General features: G+C 44.8%; 11 protein-coding genes across 11 annotated transcripts; 8 read left to right on the top strand and 3 right to left on the bottom strand.

The window, feature by feature from the left end:
• Positions 1–508: 508 nt before the first annotated feature.
• Positions 509–3,439, top strand: MIL1 (LALA0S15e00804g1_1; the record flags this gene model as incomplete). Its single annotated transcript, XM_022770744.1, has 1 exon — positions 509–3,439. The coding sequence occupies one exon, from the start codon at positions 509–511 to the stop codon at positions 3,437–3,439; it is 2,931 nt and encodes a 976-aa protein (XP_022631136.1).
• Positions 3,440–3,489: 50 nt separating this feature from the next.
• On the bottom strand, positions 3,490–5,274 carry FRS1 (LALA0S15e00782g1_1; the record flags this gene model as incomplete). The annotated part of the gene is made up of 1 exon (XM_022770733.1): positions 3,490–5,274. One exon carries the CDS (start codon positions 5,272–5,274, stop codon positions 3,490–3,492), a length of 1,785 nt encoding a protein of 594 aa, XP_022631135.1.
• Positions 5,275–5,666: 392 nt separating this feature from the next.
• RIM15 (LALA0S15e00760g1_1) lies at positions 5,667–10,220 on the bottom strand (the record flags this gene model as incomplete). The annotated part of the gene is made up of 1 exon (XM_022770722.1): positions 5,667–10,220. The coding sequence occupies one exon, from the start codon at positions 10,218–10,220 to the stop codon at positions 5,667–5,669; it is 4,554 nt and encodes a 1,517-aa protein (XP_022631134.1).
• Positions 10,221–10,910: 690 nt separating this feature from the next.
• Positions 10,911–11,906, top strand: REX2 (LALA0S15e00738g1_1; the record flags this gene model as incomplete). Its single annotated transcript, XM_022770710.1, has 1 exon — positions 10,911–11,906. The coding sequence occupies one exon, from the start codon at positions 10,911–10,913 to the stop codon at positions 11,904–11,906; it is 996 nt and encodes a 331-aa protein (XP_022631133.1).
• Positions 11,907–12,444: 538 nt separating this feature from the next.
• Positions 12,445–13,275, top strand: HAC1 (LALA0S15e00716g1_1; the record flags this gene model as incomplete). Its single annotated transcript, XM_022770699.1, has 1 exon — positions 12,445–13,275. One exon carries the CDS (start codon positions 12,445–12,447, stop codon positions 13,273–13,275), a length of 831 nt encoding a protein of 276 aa, XP_022631132.1.
• A 939-nt stretch (positions 13,276–14,214) lies between these two features.
• Positions 14,215–15,189, top strand: LALA0_S15e00694g (LALA0S15e00694g1_1; the record flags this gene model as incomplete). The annotated part of the gene is made up of 1 exon (XM_022770688.1): positions 14,215–15,189. The coding sequence occupies one exon, from the start codon at positions 14,215–14,217 to the stop codon at positions 15,187–15,189; it is 975 nt and encodes a 324-aa protein (XP_022631131.1).
• Positions 15,190–15,665: 476 nt separating this feature from the next.
• On the top strand, positions 15,666–16,559 carry LALA0_S15e00672g (LALA0S15e00672g1_1; the record flags this gene model as incomplete). Its single annotated transcript, XM_022770677.1, has 1 exon — positions 15,666–16,559. One exon carries the CDS (start codon positions 15,666–15,668, stop codon positions 16,557–16,559), a length of 894 nt encoding a protein of 297 aa, XP_022631130.1.
• A 221-nt stretch (positions 16,560–16,780) lies between these two features.
• Positions 16,781–17,905, top strand: AGX1 (LALA0S15e00650g1_1; the record flags this gene model as incomplete). Its single annotated transcript, XM_022770666.1, has 1 exon — positions 16,781–17,905. One exon carries the CDS (start codon positions 16,781–16,783, stop codon positions 17,903–17,905), a length of 1,125 nt encoding a protein of 374 aa, XP_022631129.1.
• Positions 17,906–19,244: 1,339 nt separating this feature from the next.
• Positions 19,245–20,654, top strand: SHM2 (LALA0S15e00628g1_1; the record flags this gene model as incomplete). The annotated part of the gene is made up of 1 exon (XM_022770655.1): positions 19,245–20,654. The coding sequence occupies one exon, from the start codon at positions 19,245–19,247 to the stop codon at positions 20,652–20,654; it is 1,410 nt and encodes a 469-aa protein (XP_022631128.1).
• Positions 20,655–20,935: 281 nt separating this feature from the next.
• MNL2 (LALA0S15e00606g1_1) lies at positions 20,936–23,260 on the bottom strand (the record flags this gene model as incomplete). The annotated part of the gene is made up of 1 exon (XM_022770644.1): positions 20,936–23,260. One exon carries the CDS (start codon positions 23,258–23,260, stop codon positions 20,936–20,938), a length of 2,325 nt encoding a protein of 774 aa, XP_022631127.1.
• Positions 23,261–25,584: 2,324 nt separating this feature from the next.
• On the top strand, positions 25,585–26,682 carry LALA0_S15e00584g (LALA0S15e00584g1_1; the record flags this gene model as incomplete). The annotated part of the gene is made up of 1 exon (XM_022770633.1): positions 25,585–26,682. The coding sequence occupies one exon, from the start codon at positions 25,585–25,587 to the stop codon at positions 26,680–26,682; it is 1,098 nt and encodes a 365-aa protein (XP_022631126.1).
• Between the last annotated feature and the right edge of the window lie 445 nt (positions 26,683–27,127).

Raw genomic sequence — 27,127 nt, 5'->3', positions numbered from 1 at the left:
TACTCTGCTGTCGTCACTTTCAGGATGAGGACACCTCTAATGAAATACATGAGAATAATGAACCCTGACCTTTTTTGTGAAGCTTTCATTTCAACATGGCATACCGAAGCGTACTGCTATGATGTGACAATTGTCGATCGTAGAGCAATTCGCGTTCTTTTGATAGAGGATCGTCGGCGACACATTAGTACAGAGTGATACCAGCTATCTGAAAACCGTTCACTTGTTATTCGTCAAAACAACAGACAAAAATTCGTTCAACATCAAATAAAATACCGGGTACTTCTTGGCTATATCTCAAACTACCAAGAAAGCTTAATATCCGGATGATTTGTACCTTTCTCGAGCTAAATGTTTGAAATGACGCTCTGTCACATGATCAAATCTATCCAATTATTGACATATACTGTAATAGTCATTTCTAACCTATATCAACCCAAGTTCAATTGAACCACCGGTAGTTCTGGATGATTCAGAGGCCTGGGTGGGCTCTTTTGGACTGTGAATCATGCCCACTAATCATGCGAATGACTTAGAATTTGGGTTGAAAGAATTGAAGCTCACCAAGAAAGTTCATGATGAACGCATTGCAGGTAATAAGACATCAAGGTCGGTGTCACCAGTACCAACAAGAACGATAGTAAAGCCGTCTGACACTCCACCACGAATTTCACTTGAAGAATCTGCCTCAAAAGCGGGAGAAAACGAATCTCCGAAGCCATCGGATGCTATTGGAGGACCGATGGGTGAGGAAGAAACAAAGATCAATGATGATATGAATGACCTTTTAGACTCAGATTCAGACTCTTCACGAGAATGGAGCACCGTTCCAGCAATTGCTACTTATGATATTTACGACGACAGTGGCGAGCTTGCTCTCGCAGCCTACAAAGATCCGCTCAAGACGTCTAGCAATCCATCTTTAGGCAATTCCGCCAATGAATCCACCGATCAGCTGAACAAACAGAAACACTCCTCTACATTTGGCTACACAAAAATAGCGGATGAACAACAGGCTCAGAGGTCGCATGCGACTAACAAAAAGACCGATTTTTTATTTAATCACAAAGCTATGAATGAATCAAGCCAATCTCTGAAGGGGGCAGGAACCTCAACGGAACATTACGACGAGTATGAAGATGCTGAAGAGCACGAATCGGAGCTCAACTCGCGCAGTCAATTGTCTTTTACTAAAAATTTACTCAGTGGGCGTGAGAAACTTGCATATGCGGGATCCATCTCGGTTCTGGCTAACACTATGTGTACCCAACTGGCATTAAGTTGTCATTGCACTAATGTTACGGGCCGAAAGAAATTAGCTCAAAGACTGCAGCATATTCAAAGGGACATGGGAATGTGGAGAAGGACTCTAGAGTCGAAACTCTGTGAACACTTAGAAATCTCACCCGAGGAAATTAAAATGATAGAACGCTTGGCCGTTCACGGGATAGCGCTCGAGGATCTTTGCAAATGTCTGAAAGTGGCTCAAGTTGTTGAAAATCCGTGGGAAGAACTCAAATCGGTCGACAAATGTCCTGACTTGAAACAAACAGATATTAGCAATCCTCCTCCATCAAAAGTCATTCACCCAGAAGATTTGAAAAACGAGTCAGAGCTTCGAATAGATGTGGCATGGACAATCGTGTGCGATTTGTTTTTGCTTCTTCTGTCAGGAAGCCGATACGATGCTAGGTCAAGAACTCTATTCATCAAATTTTCGGAAGTCCTTAACATAACGCAAACTGAGATTTGCGAATTCGAAAGACGTGTCATAGATGCTTTAGACATGGAGCAATCAACGGAAGAGCAGGAATGGAACGAAACAGAGCATATGAAATCTCGCCGTAAAAAGAACAAAAGGAGAAAGTTATGTTACGTTGGTCTCGCTACTATTGGTGGTTCGCTAGTCTTGGGTCTCAGTGGTGGACTACTCGCTCCCGTGATTGGTGCAGGTATCGCTGCTGGGCTTACCACCGCGGGTATCACTGGTGCGACGGGGTTTTTAACCGGCGTCGGTGGTACTGCAATTGTCGCAGCAACAAGTACTGCTATTGGGGCCAAAATAGGTACTGAGGCAATGTCTAAAAGAATGGGAAGTGTACGAACGTTTGAATTTAGCCCTTTGCATAACAATAGAAGGGTGAATCTGATAATCAGCGTATCTGGATGGATGACTGGTAATGAGGATGACGTACGCTTGCCGTTCTCCACGGTAGATCCAGTTGAGGGTGACTTATATTCTCTACATTGGGAGCCTGAAATGTTGAAATCTACTGGTCAAACGATAAACATTTTAGCCAGTGAAATTTTCACCCAGACCGTTCAACAGATTCTTGGTGCAACGATACTGACGGCTTTCATGTCGGCAGTTCAGATGCCTATGATGCTATCCAAACTAGGCTATCTCATTGACAATCCCTGGAATGTTTCCTTGGACAGAGCGTGGGCGGCTGGCCTTATTTTAGCAGACACTTTGATTTCTCAAAACCTCGGTCAACGTCCCATAACATTAATTGGGTTCTCACTCGGTGCTAGGGTGATTTATTCCTGCTTGGTTGAACTCTGCAAAAGAAGAGCGTCCGGACTGGTGGAGAACGCTTACCTGTTTGGCTCACCGGTCGTCTACAACCGCGAACAGCTTGTAATGATTCGGTCTGTTGTCAGTGGGAGACTAGTCAATGGATACTCAGACAAAGACTGGATCTTATGCTATCTTTTCAGAGCTACGAGTGGAGGGTTCAAAAGCGTTATTGGGATATCTGAGATAAAAGATATTGAGGGGATCGAGAATTATAACTGTTCAGACTTGGTTGAGGGCCATATGACATATCGTAAAAGCATGCCAAAACTACTCAAGGCAATGGGAATATCGGTTCTGAGCGAAGAGTTCGCGGACATTGAAGAGACGTCGGACCCTGAGCAGCTCCACCGGCAGAGGCAAATTGGTTTTGACATTGAAAAGGCTCATAAAGCCTCTGCCAAGAAGAAACGCGCTAGCTGGGTTCCAGGGTGGATGAAACCTAAAAAGGCAAAGTGGCAAGAAATGTATGAAGAGTCTGCCATTGCACAAAGCCATAAGGAGCAGGACACCGAGAATGAAACCAGTGACTCCTCAACCAAAGCAGAAAAGACGGAGGGCACCAGTGTGAATACGAGCGCCTTGATGAAAGAACTCAACAAATTGAAAAAGGAAGCTGCTATGATTCAAAGCTTGAACAAGGAAGCTGTTGGCACTCAAGACGGCACGAAAGCTAGCTCACCCACAGAGAAAGGAATTAATACTGATAAAAGTTCATCTGCGGGCGACAGGGAGACGGATGAGTGGAAAACGAAGAACTCATTAATGAGCGCTGGTAAGGTCCTGTTACCAGAAGATCCCAGGAGTTTCCAGAAGAAGGACCACGAGTCCGTTGATTTTGCATTTTCAGACGACTTCTAAACGTAGAAGAGCATTGTATCTATAAGCAACTATATACTGACATGAAAGTACTATAGAAAGACTTCAGAGTTCAGCTCCACATAAGAAGCAGCGTAAGGTAAATCAAAGTTCTTCATCACCTCCGGGTGCAGCACACCTAGGGTACCAATCTTTTTGATCTCTCCACCCTCCTTAGGTCTGAACATGACTCTAGCGCCTCTTCCAGGGAAGTAAGTTGGCAATGAATCATCCTCCTCGATCCAGTAACCTCTTGTCGAGGCAGCCTTGCCGTAGTCCGCCACCCATTGGGTTCTGAAAGTTTGCATGATTTTACCCAAGAGACCTTGTATAATCTCAAACCCTGAGGTTTTCCCAACGTAGATAGCACCCCAGTGACGCTCGTTAAATGCTTTGCGCTCCAGCTGATCGTTTTTCAACACTATGTCACCAGCTTCGAACACTTTGATCGGCAAAGTATGCTTTCTGTTTTCCCTGACAGTCTTCAAAATACCTGGAAGCAGAGTGGTTCTGACGACTTGATATTCTGATGTCTTAGGGTTTGCCAATCTGACCGCCTGTTTGCCATCGTCCTTCACTCTCAAAAACTTGTAGTTTTCATCATGGGAGCAAAGTGTTAGTGGGAGAACCTCTATCCATGAAGCTTGCGCAGAGGCAGCTCTAAAAATGTCAGATATTTTGTTGATCGGTAATGGTGCAGCAACGAAATTTGCGTTCGATAGCTTCTCACCCTTTGGCAACTTGTTGTATCCGTAGCCGATGGCCGCATCCTCCATGATATCACAAGGATGTAAGATGTCTGGTCTGGTGATTGGAATCGAAACTTCAAGGTAGCCAGCATTCTTGGAGGGTGTAGCTTTTAGAGACATCTTCTTCAAGTTGTCACAAATCTCTTGCGGTGGCTGATCAAGACCCAAGCACGAGTTGATGTACGCGGTGGAGACTTCCATGACGTTTGGAGTGAAGTTGGGGGTCACACGAGACTGCTGGTTGTGCTCCGAAACAACCTCAACCGGTTCCACGACAAACGGATCTGCACAATAGCGGGAAAACATTGACACAATCTGATTGATGACAATTTCTACCTTGGTCTTATCAGTGGCAGTGCATTCTATAAAGACGTCTGAGGTGTTGAGTGATATTTTAGAGTGTTCAGAATTTATCAATGGTGGCAATGAGCAAACGGTATTGTTGCTGTCGAGCACGACGGGGAAAACTGGCGAATCCTCAATGATGTGAACAAATCTACCCAGGTTATTTTTCTGTTCTGGTTGCTTGTAAAGGTCTATCAACTCAGCTCCAGTAAATTCCTTCGTCTGGTTCAATGGTACAAATTTGAAATCGGTTGGAGGAAGAGCTTTGTAGTAGAAAGGACCTTGGATGGTACTAGCGTCATGGGTTCCCATTGCAACTAAACTTCTGTTTCTGCACAGGTTTGAGTGCAATTTATCTTGCAAATTGATAAAAGACTGGTAAGACTCCTCAGTGAATTTAATACCTCTGAGAAATGCGGCTGCTGCATAAGGTCTTATTTGTTGGGTAGAAGGCTCGATGTAAAGCTTAGTGGTCGCCTTCGAAAGCCTGTAGTTGGGTGTCTCTTTTCTTCCCAAAAACTCATTCAATGACTGTGCAATACCCTCAGTACACAGCAAATCATAACGGTTTGCACCAACCTCAATCTTGAACTCCGGTTCCTCATTTGCCTTCAACGCTTCTTCAGTGGTGTCTTCGTCCAATTCTACGCCAAATTCAAAGCAGAGTTCGTCAAACTCCTCGTTAGTGTATTGTTTGCCTAGCAGGTCAAGGAACTGCTGCTTAGGCACAGAAATGGTTGGCATTGTGGCTGTAGTTGATGGGATTAATCTTAGCTTCTTCAACCATCTTGTTATAGATTTTGGTCAAGTTATCCAATTTCGAAAATTTTCGATCTTCGTCCAACATGATTACGGGGAGGACGACAGCGTCAGGAAATAATCAATGCTTTATGAACCAGCGACATCCCGCTTGACAGTGTTAGGCAGACGGAGTTTCGACACCCAGTAAGATCATTAATTCCGTTAAGAGCTGTCAGGACTTCTCTATGTGGCATACGTTTTCAATTTGCTTTTTGAATGCCCTGCGTTGGGAGTTCACCAGACCTGATTAACTTTCGACGATATATGCCATTCAGAAAGCCTTCGGCCTTCTTTAATCACTCTATGAATCCGTCGTAAATACACCTTATGTACTTCTAAGGATCGGCATCACTGACAATGGTTTCATCGGCTTCTTGACTTTTCTTAAGAGTGTATTCCAGCAGGAGAGAACGCAAATGCTGAATGCTTACAGGGCGTTCAAGTACTTCATCAAAAACACACGCTTGCTGGGCCTCCTGGTAAAATGCAGTTACAGCAATAATCGGGGTGGTCCTGTTGAAACTAGTGGTGTTGCGCAATAATTTGACAATATCGATTGCACCCAGCTTTGGAAGCTTGAGAGCGGTAAACACAAGGTCGAATTTGACGTCACTCGTGGCTCTGCGGACCATTTCGTCACCCATCGAGACGCTTATCACAGAGCAACCAAGACTCTCGAGGTCTTTAGTTAGTTTGAAACGATGTATCGGAATAGGCTCACAAACAAGGATGTCAAGGTTGTACGATAGCTCGCTCACATTTGATGAGATTTTGCTATCACTGTGCCGGCGACTATGTGAGCTGCTTGCCCGAGATAGTAACCGAAGACCTTCGCCTTCTTCGCTGAGAGTATCATCGAGACTGGGGCGCTTAGATGAACAATGTGAGTGAACCCTTGTCTTGGAGGAGGTGTGCTGTGGTGAAAGCGGAGATCTGAAACGCGAAGCTGGCGATGGTGAGTCAATGTCTTCGTTAGCAGGAGCTAAAGAGTTGGGCGAGCTGTCAGTGACCCCGCCAGCACTACGGCGCCGACTGGTCATCGCTAGCTCTATGCTATTCCTCCTGCTAGGGGAATGGTTCTTGGGCACATTTGGCGATGCTGAAGATCTTGTTGATAGAACGGAGCTGCCAAGAGAATTACCTGTGCTGCCAGCTTTAGCGTATTTGACTTTATTAGAGAAATCGGATGAAGAACTTGATCCGCTAGAAGCTCGATGGTGATGGTAATGATGAATCCCCTGTTCCACCAGATGTTCATTCTTGAGCCTGTTGATAACGTCTTTATTGGCCTTATCGAGTGCAGGCAAGTTTCTAAAATTGAAAGAACCAAATTCTGTCTGAAGTTCATTGAGCTTGCTCACTCTACGATCTCTTAAATGAGGAGGGATCGCTAGAGGCAGCTGCTTAGCCGTTGGTGAGCTGTGATTGCTATGATTGTCCCACGATGCAGATTCTAGCACTGATCCAACAGTAAGTTTGTGTACCGGGGTTCCTGATTGACTGCTACGCTCACTGCTAGTCCTTTTCTGTGCTCTTTCAACTTCGCCGGTCATTAATTCTGGAATTTTCTGTTCCTCAGAATCAGATTCGCTGAAATCCTCCAACTGAGCGCCACGCAAGTCAAAGTAGTCCGTGCTTTCTGGATGAGCCACATCAGGAACAAACGACCCCGTTTCTTCATACAAGCATTCCCATTTGACGTCTTTGAAGTAAGGATGCTGGAAGATGTCCTTAACGTCATTTGCCCCTAACCTTTCGTCTGGATTAGTGACTAGAAGCTTTTGTATGAGATCCTTCGCCTCAGGGGAAATAAATTCGAGCTCCGTTTCTTCATCTGCAAATTCTGGCCAGTATATTTTCCCAGCGAGTATGTTACTGAAAACTTGATCCACTGTTGGAGCATGAAATGGGGGATACCCAAAGAAGAACTCAAAAAGCATGCATCCTACAGACCACCAGTCGCAGGCATCAGTTTCACCCGTACCTTCTATCGTTTCAGGGGCCAAGTAATCTGGAGTCCCGAAAAAGCGCTTGTCATTCCTAGAATCATCTGGGTTGAACAAAGTGTAATCTGGCGTAGGACTGCCGTTATCCCAGGTCTCAGAGATATTAGAACTTGCACGTTTATGCAAACTCAAAGGAGGAGGGGATCCCCCTCCAGGAGAATCCGCCATCGAAAACGATAATTGTGACCCCGATCTACGAAGTGCCGGCACTTCTAGGATTGATTGTGAGCTTGAATTGGAATTTGAGCGCTCAGTCTTAAATATGATTGCATCTAGAGTATTATTCGAAGATGCAGAGTCGGTTTTGAAAGGCCATTTACCTGAAAATTCATTACTCCCATCTTCTGACACGGTACTTCCCTCTCTACTATTCCTCGAAACTTCCTTTTGGTTACCACCTCGGTGCCTTGTGACCAGACCGAGCCTGGAGAGACCGAAATCCGTCAACTTAAGATGACCGCGACGGTCTATTAACAAATTGTCAGGTTTTAAATCATGATGGATGATACCACTCTGGTGCATATCAGCCACGCCATAAATCACTTCACTGATATACTGCTTTGCCCATTGGTCGGGGAGACACCCCATCATCTTTATCAGCGTCCCTAAATCACCTCCACTCAAATACTCCATCACCAGAAACAAATTACCACGATTCTGAAAAGTCGCAAAAAGCTGTGCTACATAAGGCTTGTTGCTCTGTATCATCATAATTGCTCTCTCCGACTTCACGTTTGTGACCTGATTTTTAGCAATCATGTCAGATTTTTTCAACACCTTTATTGCGAAGTAGTCGCCTGTTATACGCCTCTTGGCCAAGAACACGCTTCCATAAGCTCCTTTGCTGATGGGTTTTATGATATCGTAATCCCTGATACTCGGTGTACTCGGTTTCGCCTGGTTAGTGGCTAAAAGGAGTGGTGATAAAGGCTGTTTTGGTAAAAGACCGGAATGAAGCTCAGGTGTCAACCGATCTGAAGATATTGCGAAAGGTGACGTTATTGGGGATCTGTCGAGGCTTGCCGAGTTCAGAGGTTTAAAAATAGAGTTTTTTTGAAGCGAAGACAGCGGAGTACTATGCCCTGCTGTGGACGCGACAGAATCTCTCCGAGGTGTACACTCATGAAATCCGCTGAATCTTTGATTACCACTCGAATCAGGCAATATTAATTTCGGCGTTCCATTAACAGATTCAAATATCTTAGGTTGTTCGCTTCCAAAACCAGAACGATTCTCTCTAGTATCAAGAAGAGGTTGTTTGGGTGTTATAGAACGCAAGCTATCTCTTTTTTCATTTTCTGCATTTTCATGACTATCGTGCACATCGTGCTGCCGGGGAATTCTGTCTGTGCCAACGTAAGCCTCCGAAAAAAGTTCACTCTTGGCTCGTTGCGGCTGAGGAGACGCAATCTGTTCATCAGACGACCCTTCTTCTTTGTCAGCGTCAGAAATTTTAATCGGAGAACCCTGAAAACGCAAGTGGGGACCTGTGGAGTCTGGAATAATGTTGAGCCTATTGCGATCGAGCTTTTCTTTGATAAGTTGCAAAACGTAGTTGTCAATTTCCTTCTTTATTTTGAGAGAGTATTTCAGAGCATTATCAAGTCTGAAGAGATTTTCTATTTTATGCAATACGAGATCGGTTGTGTCTTTTCGCAGTAAATCGATTGAGGGGCATGATACATCATCTTGTAGCCGCCATTCCATGACGCTTCGGATGTTTTTCTCCGTTCTTGGAGAGAATTCGTAGAATTGAGTTGCAACATTTTTTGGGTCATACTCATAGACTAATTCCTTCAGTTCACTCGTATTTGTGTTGATAGCGTTTTCACAGAGTGTCATCAACGAGGCTAAAACTTTGAAAGGAAAACGTAAACTTTGAAACCTGGTTGTAATCGTGCTGTTATAATCCGCCGGTTTGTTGGAAATGCTCACCACTCCTGAGTGATCCAAATTTGGCGGTGTCTGTTTTTCAACAGCTTGAGATCGCTCATGTGGTTTTGGTAGCGGTAGCCCCTTGTATTGAGAAATCCGTCCATCGTCGGCTTCAAGGGATATGAACATCTCCTCCAGGTAGTTTTTACGCTCAGCTAACTTGTCGTGGTAAAGCTGCACGATGCTTTCGATTTTGTGTTCCACGATGCACGACTCTGAATGTGTTTCTAGCCACCAAGCGGGAATTAGGGACTCACACACACGGCAAAGCTCATTTCTTGGAGTTGGAAGATCTTCCTCGTCTACGACCATAGATCCCTCTACTTCAGCAAGGAATTGTGAGAAGATGTTGGCACCGAACCCTAGTCTTTTCACAAGGTCCTGCGGAAGATTGTCCATTGCTTCAATTTCACAAAACGGTTTCACGATCCACATCGAGTGTGTAGGTATGTTTTCTGTTGCATCTGAAATGACGACGCCCTGTGCTTCAAGCTCGATTGCATTTGGCTCTAGAGTGGAAGAAACGGTTGTGATGTCCGAATCCGTTTTGGAGTCGTTTTCGAAACGCTCTGCTTCTACCAAAAATCTCACCCTGTAGCTGCAGTCTTCTCGTATCATCAAATCGGTTGCTCTGTTGAAAACCGATCGATCTTGCTCCGTGCCAACAAGAATATCAGAAATAAACTGACCCACTATATCATCAACCTTGGTTCCCACTATATCTTCCCATATCGAACTGATGTATCGAACCCGGCCGTCCATATTCAGCTCCATCAAAATGCTTGCACTTGTGTCAGTGGCAACTTTCAGATACTCATCATACGATAAAGTGGATCCTGTTGGGGACGAAGGATCTAAGCCTGGAGATGGAGAAGAATCGGGACTGGCACTTTTAGAATTACTCGAAGCCTCTCCATGATTTCCCAAAGAAAGAGAGCTGATATTCATAGTGCTTAATCGAATAGATGGGCTCTTTCTCAATCTTTTGTGAACGGTTTTTAGACCCAGATGCAGGGAACAATGCTATAAAATGGTTAGTTTGCTAAGCAATGGGAACGCCAACACAATTCAGGTTAAATTGTCTAAGTAGACGACAATCACAGACGACCCGCCGATCTCTGTGAAAGAGCTCCTCGACTTTGCTGATGTCTGAATGTGTCAATTCCCTTTACTCAAAGTTGAAGAGATATGATTTTAAATTGACTATATATATCATATAAACCTTGGCAACTAAAGAAACTAACTTAAGAAGGAGCTATGAGGAGACATGTGTACGAATTCTAGCCAGTGTTAGATGTAAATTTGATTGCCTCACAGTTTTGGAAGCCCTGTGTGTATTTATTTGTGTGCAAAAATCGTTAGTTTCGGATCGACATTGATCATAAATGTCACGAATGTAGAAATCTAATAGCGCTGACACTGTTGCTTGAGATCTGTAAGTGGGTTCCTCCGAAACAGGATATACACCCAACTTCTTATTGTCTCAAAAGTTCAGGAAATCAAGTGTCTTGAAGTTTTAGAACATATTCAATTTTTTCTTTAGAATTTAGACCATCGTGATGATGTTCATGTTCAACAACTTCTTAAGCCCTTTGACACGCTTCACGCTCCTAATATTTGACGTGATTGGGACAGTCAATGCGAAGATTCGTGACAAGGAAGAAGCTAAGTGGTCAAGTTTTTGGTCTCAAAGTTGGCAGCTGCTCTCTGGTAACCGAAGTTCCCAAATTACAGAATCTAACAAGATATCCTACTGCCAATAAATTTCGTGGTGCAAGAACGGCTTTACGAAACCCATATTTGAACAAAACGGTAATTCACGAACCAAGCCGCATTACGATGAGCGTTGAAGACTCTCTTGAGCCTTTAAAAGCCATCTCGAAGCCTATCGTATGGGTTGATTGTGAAATGACGGGCCTGGACCACACCAAAGACAAGATCATTGAGATATGCTGCATCATCACCGATGGAGATCTGAATGTGGTTGACAAAGACGGCTATGAAAGTGTGGTGCACTGCGAGAAAAGCGTGTTGGATGGGATGGACGAGTGGTGTGTAGAACACCACGGCTCTAGTGGTCTAACGGAAAAAGTGCTTCAATCGACAAAGACTACTCAACAGGTCGAAGACGAATTGCTGGCCTACATTCAAAAATGGATCCCGGCGGAACGTCGCGCAGTGTTAGCGGGGAACACGGTCCATATGGACCGTCTGTTTATGCTGCGGGAGTTCCCCAAAGTGGTTAGCCATCTATTCTACCGGATCATTGATGTGAGCACCATCATGGAGGTATCGTTCCGACACAATCCCGAGCTGGCAAGCGTATTCCCTCGCAAGAAGGGCGCGCATACCGCCAGATCCGACATTCTAGAGAGCATTGAGCAGCTGCGGTGGTACAGACAACATTACTTGAAGAATAGTGTCGAGACAGAAGAATTTGTCGCCCAACGAAGAGCAGAATTGGACGCTGCGAAGCAGCAAGAGACGCAGGACGAAATAAAGCAGAATGATTCAACAGCTTTAGGGACAGTCTTACAAAATGCCAAGAACTCGTTGAAGAACGAAGCCGAAGACAAGAAATCTCCAGACACCAACGGTGAGGAAAATCCTGCCAAAAAACAGAGACTAGGTTGAAACGTCGAAATCTAAGAGCAAGATTTTCTTTAACAACCTCAAAATCAAAAGCGACGAAAGAATTGTTTCCAACGGGTCTACAGGATTCGAATTTGTTTCCTTGAAATCAAATAAATATTAAGAACATCATTTCAATGTATAAGAATGCACTGAAGGTGCATATTCAGCCTCAGGCCTTTTCCACTAACCTCTTCCAAAGTTACGACGACGAGCTGTTTCTCTTAACAGTGGTAGATACTCGTATCTACAATCATCACCCACGAATATGTTTAAACACGTATTGCGTTTATTATCACGTGTGCTCAATGATTGCTAATGTCACTATATACGCGGCTTTTAAAATTGATCAGCCACAAAAACCCAAAAAAAATTACTATAAAAGGCGAGCTTTATTCAGATTTCGGACTTTTCGTCCTGCGAATCAGTTATTATTTTTTAAACCCCAACATCGATTGGTAACGAAAGAGTACTCTTGGAATCGGGCGGAAACGATTCATAGACTTATTCTATACTCCTTTCAAAATAGTCTGCTGGAAAAATGAGTGTAATGAAAAATTATAACCATCACAGCATTGCTGGACCTATGTCTGATGCTGTTGCTGTGAACGACATACCTGTTGACTTTAAATCGACTCTACCACCAAGAAAAAGAGCAAAGACTAAAGAAGAAAAGGAGCAAAGACGTATCGAGCGCATACTGAGAAATCGTCGTGCTGCGCATCAGAGTCGCGAGAAAAAGAGGCTGCATTTGCAGCATCTGGAACGTAAAGCGGCTCTGCTGGAAGAGATCTTGGCGTCACCTCATGTGGCAAAGCTGGTGAAGAGCGACAAGTCTTTGAGTGGCATGTACGATGAGTACCAGTTGATGGCCACGTCACAAGGTGAAGACGATTCTGTGCTGGTGGGTCATGAGAGTCCAGACAGCGCAATTTTGGATAGCCAGAGAACACCTGAGTCTCTGTTACTGTCAGCGTCGTCTTCAAAACTCACCCCTCGTACAAATTCGGCTGTATCATCACCATTGCACGTTAAGGAAGAATATGATGATAATATCGAAGACAAACAGTCGGCACAGTTTCTTCTGGAACCGGTTCTAGACAATACGGCTGCTTCGGGTGTTTCATTCGACGCTCTTCTGACCAACAATATCGAGAACCCTCAAACTCCAATTTTGGACACTTTTGATTCTGCTGCGGCAAATACCACTACAACCACCGCAACCAATTGGAATATGCTGCTGACCGACGACCGCGCCGAGCTCATGGCATATTCCCATGACGAAGTAGAATTCCCCGTCCTAGACATGACTGATAACTCCTGGGGCCTTGACCCATTGCGTAATCCAGCCGTGATTAAGCTAATAATATGAGAGAGCATAAGGAGAAAAATAAAACTTTATGATGAGGGTTTTGCATTCCAATTACGAAAAGCAACGTTCTTCGCCATGCCAATGGTCCAGACTGATACGGACTTCTTAATTGAATGCTCCCGTCCAGTCTGCGAACATTTTCATGATGTTCACATAGAATAGAAATCAATTCCGCCCGATTCCGCTATTCGTGTTGATGTAATCCCTTCATTTTAGTTTTTTTTCTCGTTGTGCTGCTTGTACTGCCAGACGCGCAGTCAAGTTCAGCCCTGGAGTTAGATGATTTCATATCCCTTTGAATTGCAAAGGGATGGGAACAGTTCTTATTTTTCATATTTGGTTCAATGGCCGTTGTGCCACTTGCAGTTTATTATGCATTTCTCGCAAAACCACGAACCGCCTCGGTTCTAGATCGGTGAACTGGGGTTCATCTCTGACACATGGCGCGCTTCTCACTGGCTGAGAGGCAGCGACTGGTCACAACGATGGCTCCTCCGCACCCGACTGGAGTACCAAAGCGTCTCAGGTTTTCGGTGGCTTGCAATATATTCTTCTGTGTCACGTTCGCTGTCAAAGAAACGTTGGTTATATAGCTGCCAATCGTAAGGTAAGATTGGCGTCTTCTGTAAATTAGTTCTATTATGTTGGTACGTTTATTTTTTTTGATCTTGTTCAGATGAGCTGCGCGTTTTGGGTATATTTGGTGGCAAAGTGAGGAAAGATTGATACCATACCTGTTCTTGTTGAATCCGTTTGTATTTGGTTCCACCTCTATATGGATAACTTGTTTCTGACATTCTGGTGGCTGAAATGAACTGTTCATATCATGATAGTAGATACCTTGTCACATAGCGTGGTTTAAATAGAACTTAGTAATTGTAAGTGTAGTCTCCGAAACAGCTCTTTTCAAGAGAGGGCCTGAAAACATCTAAAATCAAAATGACGCCGCAAACGCTTTTATTCGAGGAATTAGCGTCTCGAACCTTGACTTCCGTACTTGAGGAACTGCAAGACGTCTTTGCTGGTGATCGCGCTTATTTAAGAGATCGAGTCGCGGCACTACTGACATACACCATCATGGGTACCTTCGGCAAATTGAGGGAATTGAGGCGTAGTACTTTCATCAGTTATGAACGTTTAATTCGGAGGTCCTTGAAGCACAATAAGGAGACTAATGTGGTTAGCTTCTCGTACCATCTTAAAGACCCTAAACAGTTGACAGATGCTTTAAACGAGGCTTTCGCACCAGTGGTGTTTGAAGTCGCAAGTAACAAGCCTCCATCCGTAGAAGCGGTTTCTCAGCAGCGGGATCAGGAAGACGATTTTTCCTTGAATAGAACAGCGGATGGAGAGATTATCAAAGTTGTGCGGGCCGATGATATTTGGGATCTGCTTTCTGACATAAAAAGAACAATAGAGAAAAAGGTCATGAAGAGAAGACTTAGCGCAGAGATGAAATACGTTTTGACCGTGTCCTTCTTCAATTGCGCCCTTTTTAACGACTTGAAAAATGCAGATCCAACGAAGTTTGAACTGGTCGAGAATGAGTATCTGGGTCACATTTTGAGAGTTCTGGTGAGCGAAACTATGACTCGCATTCCGAGGTACCTATATTTTTTCCCTGTCAACTCTCCGTCCGATCCTTTGTTAGCACTTCACGGTCTCTTTTCGCAAGTCAAGCCAACTCCGAAAACTCGCTCCTCGCAACAAGAGACAGAGCAGAGGTGGCAAATGCTACGTGAATCGCTTTTAAACGCCTATGATAGATTTCTTCGCCGGCACACACAACACGCAATCCTCGCCATCAAGAGAGGCCCAAAATCTCAGCTGGGGCGCCGTAGATGGCCTCGTATCTATCCTATACAGACCACAGCGAATGGGTTGCGCGTCTCGGCAATTGGAATGATTGGATAGATGGGATCAGTAACGACGTTCGAAGGATTTACGCGCATGGGCCCATAGATCGCAGCCTTCCAGACCATTTGTTTGCCTTTTTGTCTGGTTTCTACTGTAAAACCTCACAAGGTCGGTTGGAGCTAAAAGATCCGTCTAAGCTTCCTACAGATCGCTTTGTTGATGAAACTCCCAAGGTCGAAGACATCAACAGGTGTTATGCGGCCTGGAAAGGTTTGGTCGATGATGCAGTGCTAAAATACGTTTACACGTATGCGATGGGCCCTCCAGAAAGAATTTAATAAAAAGTCTTTGTAAGTGACTCGCAACGGTGCTAAATAGCGTACATTTGATCTCTTTATGCAGCTGTGTATTTGATTTCTTTGACGCTTTCAATGTTGAATAATGTAGGCTCTAATCTTTTATTAAACCGGTCCCATACTCATCATCAATCTTTTTGACCATCAAAAACCCATTGGCACCACATTGACTATCCAATGACATCCCACAATGCTGTGCCCTTTCCGGACATAGATCCATACCAAGTGCTCCAGGTTTCGGAGACAGTAACGCCAGCAGAGTTGAGAAAATCGTATCGTAAGCTTATGCTACGATACCATCCGGATAAAACGCAGGATTGGGCTTCAGAAGCTAAAGAAAAGTTCCACAAGATCCAATTTGCCTACGAGGTTTTGGACAACTTCAAAGATGTTTACGATAGAACTGGTTCGGTCGAAGCCTGTTTCCAAGATTCAGATTTGGCCAGCTGGAAAGATCTGTTTGATATGGACGTAGTTATCGACAAACACACCATTGAGGAAGACAAGGTAAAATATCGGGGCAGTCTCGATGAAACAACTGACATCTGTGAGTCGTGGCGTTCAAATGAGCAGGAACATCCTGGGAAAAGATATGTACCCGACGAAGACCAGTTTACACTTTTATTTCAAGAAATCCCACATATTGAGGCCAACAGTGGTGATGAGACTTATATATACACCAGAGTGGGTCAATTACTGGAAGACGGCGCAATTAAGGATACGAACGGGAGTTTCGAGCGCTGGGGCCAAAACCGTAAGAAATACTTGGCAAGTCTCAAGAAAAGATTGGCCAAGGAAGCCAAACTGGCGGATGAAATGTTGGCTCATATGAAAGAAAATGAGAAAACTAAGTCAATTGGCAGCAGCGATGAGAATCTCCGAGAACTGATCCAAAAGAAGAACAAGTCATCTTTCGATTCCCTCATCTCAAGACTTGAATCTCAAGCAAATACAAAGACCAAGAATAAAACTAAGTCTGGGGCAAAGGCCAAATTCAAGAGGAGTCATGCGGAAATCGACGACGCTGAGTTCGAGCAACTACAAGCCAAAATTACCAAGAGGAAACGATAGTTTCGATGTACTCATTGTTCTTCAGCAACCGTGATGAATACACGCATGGACTTAATCACGGGCTGAAGGGCTGCTCCGACTGAATACCCGAGTTGCGTGAAACTTTGTTAACAGCAAATGCCAACGATGGTGTATAAAAGGTCTTGAATGGTGATCAAGTATTTTTTAACTTCAAGCTTTCAATACTTTCTTAAACATTGCTCATCGCACGAAGCTCAATAATGACTGAAGATATACTGCTGATTCCAGGTCCGGTTACGATCAGCAATAAGGTTCAGCGAGCGCTAGGGACTGCTTCAATTTCTCACACAAGCCCTGAATTTGCTGCCATTTTCGCGCGAGTTCTGAAAAACACTCGACTAGTGTTTAAGGGCGGGGAAACATCGCAACCCCTTATCCTGGCTGGTAGTGGTACTTTAGGATGGGATGTGGCAGCATCCAATCTCGTCGAAGCTGGTGAAAAAGTTCTAGTTCTATCGACAGGTTATTTCTCAGATTCCTTTGCCGAGTGTCTGCAAGCGTACGGTGCTCATGTTGACAAGGTAAGGGCATCTTTGGGTGATGTGGTTCCCTTAAGTGAGGTTTGTGAGGCTCTGCAAGGTACAAAATACAAGATGGTAACCATCACCCACGTTGATACATCAACTGGAGTGTTGAGCGATGTGAAAAGTATTTGCGAAGTGGTGAAGAAAGTATCACCGGAAACATTGATTGTGGTCGATGGAGTTTGTTCTGTAGGGTGTGAAAAACTAGAATTTGAGGCTTGGGGCATTGACTACGCCTTGAGTGCGTCTCAGAAAGCGCTTGGTGCACCTCCGGGGCTAAGTGTTTCACTTCTTAGCGAAAGAGCAGTAAAAGAGGCTCTAACTAGGAAAGCGCCGTCGTGTTTTTTTGCTAGTTTGAAGAAATGGATCCCAGTGATGCGAAACTACGATAATGGCAAGGCATGCTATTTTGCAACCCCTCCCGTACAGTTGGTGAACGCTTTAGATGCGTCTTTGACTGAAATTCTGGATTACGGATTGGATGCCCGCGTAGCTAAGCATTGGACCACTAGTGACTGGTTCAAAAATAGGATTACAGAAGACCTGGGACTTGAATTGGTAACTAACAGTGCCGAAGACTCGGCTCATGGGCTGACTGCGATCTACGTCAACAACCCAGCAGAGATCATCGCAGCACTGAAGAAGTCGGGAATAGTGATAGCCGGTGGTCTTCATGCGGATATTAAGAATCAATACATTCGTGTTGGCCATATGGGTGCAGTGGCTTGTGAACCTTCCCTACAGCACCTCCAGTCTTGTTTCGAAGCTTTGAAAGCTTTTGCTGGGGGAATGCAAGCTTGAAACTGTGAGGGAGAGAATAGGTCAACAAACCAGGTCCCGCAGTCATATAGAAGTGACTTATCAAGTAGGATACGTAATGAATATATGCAAATTGGAAGGTTTACACATGCGAACGGGATATGAGATTATACAAATACTGTATTAGTACAAAGAGGGCGTATTCAACCTCACGACCGGTTACACTCGCAGGCTGGAGATCAGTCCGAAAGATTGGTGAATCCCATGGTGCTCATCGAGACCGACGATAAGTGGGACTGATGGCTACAATAAGTGTGGCGTGAGCTTGTGTGGAGAATTACGAATTGGAGAGGTTCCATGTACTTTTATGAAGAATTGAGGGCGAGAGTATGCGGTTCCACTAGAGAGCAAAGGCAGACGATCTTCGTCGTTGGGCATTGCACACTCTGAAAAAGAATTTGCCAAAAACCGTTTGTCAAGAAACAAGAAGGAAATGGTTGGCAACACCAAAGAATGGTATGCTGCATATTGGATGGAAAGCTTGGCGTTTAACACCGGTTGCGTTTTACCAAGGGCATTTCATAAAGATATGAGCGTCTGGACGCCGGATCACTGAGGTCCGAACCACAACCCAGCCACCCAGTCGCCCGTGCCTCCCTCCACCCACACATTCTACCTTCCGTACATTTCTCCACCCATACCCCATGGTCACGTGATCTCAGTGTTGTGGGTTTTTTTCTAACCACCGCCACAGTCATCCTCGTGACCTGTTGGCCCTTTCCCACACGAGTCAAACCCACGGGCGAGTCACATCTCGAAATGGAATGCGTAGGAAGAAGAGAAAAGTATACACAACACACACACACACACACACACACATTTTGCAGCGTCTGATCCCCCATATCCAGTAAGCACCCTATTCCCTAAGCAACTCCGAATAGTTTCAGTAACTCGTCAACAATGTCTCACTAACTATAATCCTCCATATCACCATCTGAACCAGTTTTTCACCTCTTTCTATTGCCATTATCTGCAAAACATGATCGAAACACATTCTTTATTCATCTGGCGTCAATCCAACTTATCATATGTGCTGATTCATTGATTGATCTGATCGTCTATTAATTCCCCACCGTAGTTTGAAAAACCGCTTGGTGATTGATGATATCTTGATATTATGTTAAATTAGGTGTGGACAGTGATTGATGGAAATAAAAAAAAAATTGATTGAAAAATTAACATCTGAAAAATTACAGCATCTATCATCACATTCAAGTATAAAAGGGCACATCTCAGTAGTTACTTGGCAGGTAGATATTAGATTTGTATTTTAGGTTGTAGCGTTCTTGTAACTAGCCTCATAGATCAAGCATATATAACAATGTCTTACGCTTTATCTGACTCCCACAAAAAATTGGTGTCCTCCCACTTGAGCGAATCGGACCCTGAGGTCGAACAGATCATCAAGGCCGAAATCGAGAGACAACAGCACTCGATCGTTTTGATTGCATCTGAAAACTTCACTTCCACCGCCGTTTTCGATGCGTTGGGAACCCCCATGTGTAACAAGTACTCTGAAGGGTACCCAGGCGCCCGTTACTACGGTGGTAACGAGCAGATTGACAAGATGGAGCTTTTGTGCCAAGACAGAGCCCTTAAGGCTTTCGGTTTGACCGCCGACAAATGGGGTGTCAACGTCCAGACGCTTTCTGGCTCCCCAGCCAACTTGCAAGTTTACCAGGCATTGATGAAGCCTCACGAAAGATTGATGGGTCTACATTTGCCAGACGGTGGTCACTTGTCGCACGGTTACCAGACCGATACCAGAAAAATTTCTGCCGTGTCCACCTACTTCGAGTCGTTCCCATACAGAGTGGACCCAAAGACCGGTATTATCGACTACGACACTTTGGAACAAAACGCCATCTTGTACAGACCAAAAATCCTGGTGGCCGGTACCTCTGCTTACTGCCGTCTCATCGACTACAAGAGAATGAGAGGAATTGCCGACAAAGTCGGCGCTTACCTCATGGTCGACATGGCTCACATTTCCGGTTTGATCGCCGCCGGTGTTATCCCATCGCCATTCGACTTCGCCGATATCGTCACCACCACCACTCACAAGTCCTTGAGAGGTCCTCGTGGTGCTATGATCTTCTTCAGAAGAGGTGTCAGATCTACCAACCCAAAGACCGGTAAGGAAGTGCTATACGACTTGGAAAACCCTATCAACTTCTCGGTCTTCCCAGGTCACCAAGGTGGCCCTCACAACCACACCATCTCTGCTTTGGCCACTGCTTTGAAGCAGGCTGCCACCCCTGAGTTCAAAGAATACCAAGAACAAGTCTTGAAGAACGCCAAGGCTTTGGAGCACGAATTCAAGAAATTGAACTACAGACTGGTCTCTGATGGTACCGACTCCCACATGGTCTTGGTCTCTCTGAGAGAAAAGGGTGTTGACGGTGCTCGTGTCGAATACGTTTGCGAAAAGATCAACATCGCTTTGAACAAAAACTCCATTCCAGGTGACAAGTCCGCTTTGGTCCCAGGTGGTGTACGTATTGGTGCCCCAGCCATGACCACCAGAGGGTTCGGTGAACAAGATTTCGTCAGAATTGTAAGCTACATCGACAAGGCTGTTCAATACGCCCATGACGTTCAACAATCTTTGCCAAAGGAGGCCAACAGACTAAAGGACTTCAAGGCCAAGATCGATCAACAAATTGGTGAACTTGAACCTCTAAAGAAGGAGATTTACCTATGGTCTGGTGAGTTCCCTCTACCAGTGTAAGCGCTAGAAGATAATGCCAACACCATTTATCTCAGCAGATTTACGTCTAACCACACCAAATTGATCTAGATTGACCAATTTTGCATTTTCAACAAATAACGGATTACCGGGGAATTTTTCAATTACGAAACTTTAAGTACTATCACATATCTTTAAATTCAACATAATGTGCTTCTCAATCATTACTGACTTGTTTCCACGATGAGCGAAGCAGGGTCGTAAAAGTATCATTCGAAAACGAGCTTTATTCGCCGAATGTTTCTTGCAGCAAGCGAAGAGTTTCACAAGATCTTCGGATTAAATTGTTCTATTAGCGATTCTAGTGAAAATCCTTTCTTGTCACCCACTTCTGTCTGCGGTGCCAGTGGTTTTTTGAGCAAGTGACCACCATTTGTAAAAACGTAGTCGTCAAGTGAATACGCCTGAGGATCTTGAAACAGAAGGTAATAAAATTTCAGATGTCTAGAGAACCAGTCCGAAGGCAAACAATCAACTTTTTCTCCCGTGAATACATTTTCCAGCGCGGAAACTCTTCCAACACCCTTGGCGGATGGCTGTTCGATTGCCTGGAGCGTCAATACCCATAGATCCTTGCCTAAGTGGCGCCAACTTTCATCTCCTGTAATTCTGTAGAGATAGAATATAGACTCTATGACTTCAGGGAATAAATCATACCTTGGAACTGCTCCATCAATATATTCTGGCAAAGGACTACCAACGAGCCACGAATTCGAGAGCTTTATAGGGTCCGCACTCTGTTCTTCTTCGTGAATGTAGACCTTCGTTGGGTTCTCTGAAAGTTCCTTTCCAGGGATGTGGCTATTTTCCACTTTTATGCCTGGAGCTGTAAGCTGTTCGCCAACCTGTGCTTTCTGATATTTGTCTTCAGAACTATCGTAATCGCACGGCTGCTGTAAGCAGTGGCCTACGTGGGCGCTTTCAGGCATCACGCCGATTAATTTGTACATGCGAGCGCAACCTCTGGCAATGTTCTCAGCCTGATCCAGAAATCCCTGATCATTCAGCAACTTCCCTAATGATGCAAAACTAGAAGCTAATGAACAACTTGAGTGATGCATAGTATAGTCAGGACTAATCCTCACAATTTGCTCATTAAGGTGGGTATCATGATATGAAACAGTGGACAAAGAATTGACGAATGACAAATTCTGTCGATCAGGATTAGGCAAAGCTGGTGTGAAGATCATCAGTTTGCGAATGCGATCAAAGCTATTGACCAGGAATCTCGAAAACTGAAGGTCTTCGGATGTGTCCGCACCATTCAGTAGCTGATGAAACTTCACCATATTGCTATAGAATGGCAAACTTCTGTTGTCAGCAGTGAACAAACTTCTAACACCAGGGATGGGTGTGAATTTGTCTGTCTGCAAGCAATGAACGTATTTTCCATCCATGATGCTTTTCATGACATTGACTTTAACATGCTCTCCTTGTTCCAGCCGCTCTTTAGGTATCAGTCGGCAGCCTGTGGCATCAACATTTGTAGGCAATAGATAGTCGATATCAAATTGACCTGTTGACTGAAAGGCAGTCTCGTAAATGTGCGCAACAGCTTTGGCATATTTTTCATCTTTTTTAAGCTGCGATAGTCGAAGAAACTCGACAGAAAGAGAGCCCAGCTCACCTGTACTTGAGTCTTGGAAAGGAAATCGGTTGTTCAATTTGGAGCTCCAAGGGAAACGCAACAGCGGTATACGATTGGGAGTGTTGAATGACTCCAATAAAAAATCTGCTAGTTCGGTGGCCTTAGTGAGAAGGATACCGTCTGCATGATCGGATAGTTCATAACCAGATAAGAGAGCTCCAAGAATACGTTGGGTATTCTGAGATACGTCAATTAGCAATTCCTGTGATTGAGTGAAGTCCATATTAGAGATAAAAGTGAGAACTTTGGAAATTTCATGTGTTTGATTCAACATATACAGCATGTCCAGAGACTCTAGCATGGTGGTAGCCCGAGATAATCCATTAGAAGTTGGGTTTCTTGACAATGGCTTGACTTCGTCACTGCCCAAAGCGAGACGACTGTAAGCCTTCCACGATGATAAGAAATGATCGCCAATCGTTACACTCATTTGCTCTGCCAATTTCGATCCCTCTATTGCAGCTAATTTTGAAGATTGAAGTTGTGGCAATGGCTTAGCAGGTTTATTAGCGGCCAAAGGGTTTTTAAATGAAGCTGCATACCGCACAGCGTACTGAGGTTTAAACGCTGCAGTTTCCTCCTGGGAATATAATTCCAGATCACAGTCTATGGACAGCACATCCTCCTGCTTGTGAATTAACGGGAAATAACGATTTTTGTCCAACAAAACTTTAGGATCTCGCAGTTGTTCATCAAGAGCCACCAGTGACGCCGCGTTGGGCAGTGAGCCGAAGTTGTTAGGAGCATCCTGGCCAGCCAAAGACGCTGTATCCGGTAAAACTGGAACCTGCTTGTTTATTTGCGGTAGTGACTCGGTCTCGGCGTATGAGTTGAGGGTATTGACCTCATTTTGAAATCTATAGTACAGCAACACCGAAACGGTACCGCATAGCACCAAAACGGACCGAAGTCTGCGGAAAAACGAGACAAGTGGTTTCATCCAGCAAATCGCTAACAAACTGAGCAGGCTTCACAGGCTCAAGCAGGCCTCAAACCAGTTGAAAGTAGGGGAAACGAGCTACCAAAAGTGTTGTTGAATCTGGCGATGACATGAACAGAAATTGGATATGTTGAAGATCTACCACGTACATGATGATCAATGCGGTGAAGATGTGGCAGGAGCTGAGTTCGCTGAAGTCAAGTCAAGGTACCATCATTCCAGGGCTTCCTGATATCTCAATTGAGATTCAAAGTTAGATTTGTGGTGGTCGGTAGAAAAAAGTCAACACTTTGGCTTTTTTTTCTGGCGAAAACGGTCAAAGTTCAGCATGCAAGGCTGACACAATGTACAGACGATATTTATGGCAACGAGAAAATTAGAAGAGCACTAAAAGAGGTTGCTTATACTCAAGACCATCCCGGTGTTCTAGTCAGCTGTCGGATGTCAACAAGAATTCTTTTATTAGTAAAGGTATTTGGCATAAAGTAAATCACTAGATGAGCAAGATGAGGTGTTTCTCAATGGGAAATCCCTGGAATGTATACAAAAGCAAGGAACTACCGACGAATGTCCGACTTGGGACAGTTTCAGTCAAAGACTTTCTCATATCATTGATATCATTGATGTTCGATTTGTTTTGAACCTGGCGAAATTGAATTACGATCCGAAATGCGAATGGAGCTTCTGGTATACGAAATATTAAATACTGTCATGAACGAGAAAAAGCAGGCAAATCTCAGATAAGATCCATGCGTGCCTGTTATTTGGAGCCGCTCTCGTTGCCGTTCTTCCGCTTTTTCTTCACGGGCGCATCTACTTATCGCCACCATTGGCAACATCAAATGAGTTTGCGGTCGTCGGACCGTCTTCGCTCGTATTGCTGGTGCCTGCGGAACGCTCGTTCCACGTTTTGTGGCAGATTTACTAGTTCACAATGTGACAATGAGTACAGCAAGTAGTCCTCGGCTACCACCCCCAAAAGCTACTACGGTAGGGTTTCTTCGTTTAACCGAAAATTACTCGTGCGTCGTCATACGATAGTTAGATTTTGGCAAGGCCCTTAGCCACAAAACATGCAGGAAGCTGGGAAAGAAGTTTCAGTCGCGGTCGTTACCGACAGCACATGTTGCTGAAAATGGCGCACAAGTTCTTAAAATGTTGTAAGCTCAAAAAGGTTCCGTGACTTCTCCGGCAGATCATTTTTAGATCAAATTGTTGCTGTGTCTGTGCTCTTCAGGCTTCCCAAAAAAAAAGTTCGAAGGTACTAAATTTCATGCCGACTCACGCCGGTGTGTGAAAACGCCTAATCTTTAGGATTCCGGTTGAGCAACCCCCCTTTTACAGTTTGAACGACTTACAAACAGGAGACCACGAGCCGTTTTAATTTTATTCGTACGACCACGTCTGCGAGCCAAAGCTGTGATTCTGTTCTCCCCGGGCTTTCAAATTGCGGAACTGAAACTATTGCGTTGACCCTTAGATCGTCCCAAAATCGTACGGTTCACTTTTGGCTCGCCCAATATTGCAGTTCTATGTCAACAACTCCTTGACAACGGCACGTAGAAGAGTCCTCATCCTTCTAACAATGCCCGCCTGCTGCCCCCCGAAACCGTATGTCTATCGGTTGAAGAACCATTACATCACGTCCCGGTCAACATCCGCGTGTTCCATACATGCCCTTAGTAGACGTACGCGAGATTCGATGCTCGAGAACTTCTTGAAATGCATGTCGCCGCATTAGGCAGTTGAATTACCTAATTGGGATTGGAAGCTGTCTAACCTACATCAGATCAATTTCAAGTTGACGGTAAACACGGCAAAAGGTTCGGTTTACTTCTTGAAGCGTTTGAATATGGTGTAAAAGCGGTCAACTAACGCAGGACAGCAGCAGCGCTTATTTTTTTTTTCTTTTTTCGTGCCCGTTGCATGTCTACGAATTCGAGTTCCGGCTGGAGCGCGTTGCTGCGCATTAACGCAGTTAAAGAACTCTTTTTGTCCCGGAACTGTACAGTATTGATCACATCATGTCTCATTAAATATACTATGAAAAGAAGCATGGCGGACTAAGAATGAAGACCTAGAGCCAAGCGACCCAAGAATTTTTCTTGGGCCGCTGCGTGTGAAATTCGTTGGTAAGTTTGGCTCAGCAAGAGAAACAGTAAATACAGACTCATAGGAAAAGAGACAACAGATAGCAGCGTTATTTATTGCTTCTCGCCTGGTCTTTATAAGATATACTGTCTAGGGTGTCAATTCTTAGCTCAGGGCACGTGATCCTTGATCTGATCAACGCCCAAATTAAGAGTTCTTTCATCGCTACGTCCATGAATCATGCTGTTATGCGGCGGCCCGCACGCACCATTTGGCGCAATGAGCAAGACGTGCTGTTGGTGTCGCTTCTGACTGAATATCGCACGCTTTTGGACAATCGCAGTGATGCTCGTCATCACGCGGCACGGACCCTCAAGCAGTTTTGGGACCTCATTGCCCGGGAACTCACAGCACGATACCACATAGTACGAAATGCTCGACAATGCAAGGATCGTTTCCGGCTGCTTTATACGCGAGGAATCCGCAACACGCACAATGGTATCGATCCGCAAACGGGCGTGGACGCGCTATGTCTCGAACTGAACCAAATGTTTTACCTGGACGCCAGAAACAACATCAATCTGCTCCTGGAAGGCGATCAGCACAACAGAAGGCTGCAAGTTCAGGACGAAGATAATAGCCTGGAAGAAGACTCCAAGGAACATGGTGACATGAACGAAACACACGATGAAATCACTATTGACGAAGATAAACCATACCTTCAGCCTGTCCCGCAACAGCTTCACCGCAGTAAGATCTCAACGGAATCTGGAACCAATCCCACAGCAGTGCCCTTAATTACAGATCCGGTTGTTTGCTCGCTACCGCCTGCGGTGCCTGCTCTCCCTGCACCTCCGCCGCCGCCGCCGCCTTTTGCTCCAGTGTATCAGGATCCGCAAATTCAGCTACTGATGGACCAAGTTCTGATGCTGGATCGCCAGGTAGCCGACCTATATGCACGTCTGGAAGAATTGGGTGATAGTACCCATCGCCGATTTGAGCAAGTGTTGGGTGACAGCGCAGAGTACGCATCACGTGCTAGATCTCAAAATACGAGTTCGACATTAGGCTCAACCGTATCAAACCCAGTAGTGCAAATTAATCCAATACATCACCAACATCAACAGCTGCAATCTCAAGCACATCGTTCGCTTGCTAGCGTCGCGTTCCGTCCCGCTTTTCCGCCTCCCGTACAACGTGCTGAGCAGCAGACTTCACGACCAGTTTCCAATGCATCTTCAGCACATTCCGAACCTCCGCCTCCTCCACGTTCGGCCAGCCCCAGGTCACGTACGGGTCCTCAAACAAGATCTCGAAACTCTTTATCATGACTCGATGCGAAACCCAGAAAGCCTGGACCGTCTACTCGTATAGCCCTTGGAAGCAGGGGAGAAATAGGGCCTTTCCATGCATCGCTCCATCAGCGTCCCTAGGAACGTGGTGACATACAAGCATGCCTCATCGCGACCGCATCATGCTCTCACACATATTACCAAAAGTCCTGAAAAGAAAAAAAAAGGACGATGAGCATGTATTCGGATCTGGACTTTGCTAGTCGCGCATGTTGTGACGTATTTTCATTTGTCAAAACAATGCGTAAAAAATTCTCGATTCCAAGCCGTTCCCAATCGAAACAGCTTCTTCTGATGCGTATTTGTTCCTCCGCAACAGTTTGGACTTGAAATTTACCGTTACGCGAGCCAGCGTATTTCGACGTCCATGCACGGCGCTCGTATGCCGTTCGTCGTGTTCTGTGCTCGAGGCTGAAAAATCCAA

This window comes from Lachancea lanzarotensis, scaffold LALA0S15 (assembly GCF_000938715.1).
Source record: "Lachancea lanzarotensis genome assembly LALA0, scaffold LALA0S15, whole genome shotgun sequence".
Lineage (NCBI taxonomy): Eukaryota > Fungi > Ascomycota > Saccharomycetes > Saccharomycetales > Saccharomycetaceae > Lachancea > Lachancea lanzarotensis.
This window is presented reverse-complemented; position numbering and strand designations above follow the sequence as displayed.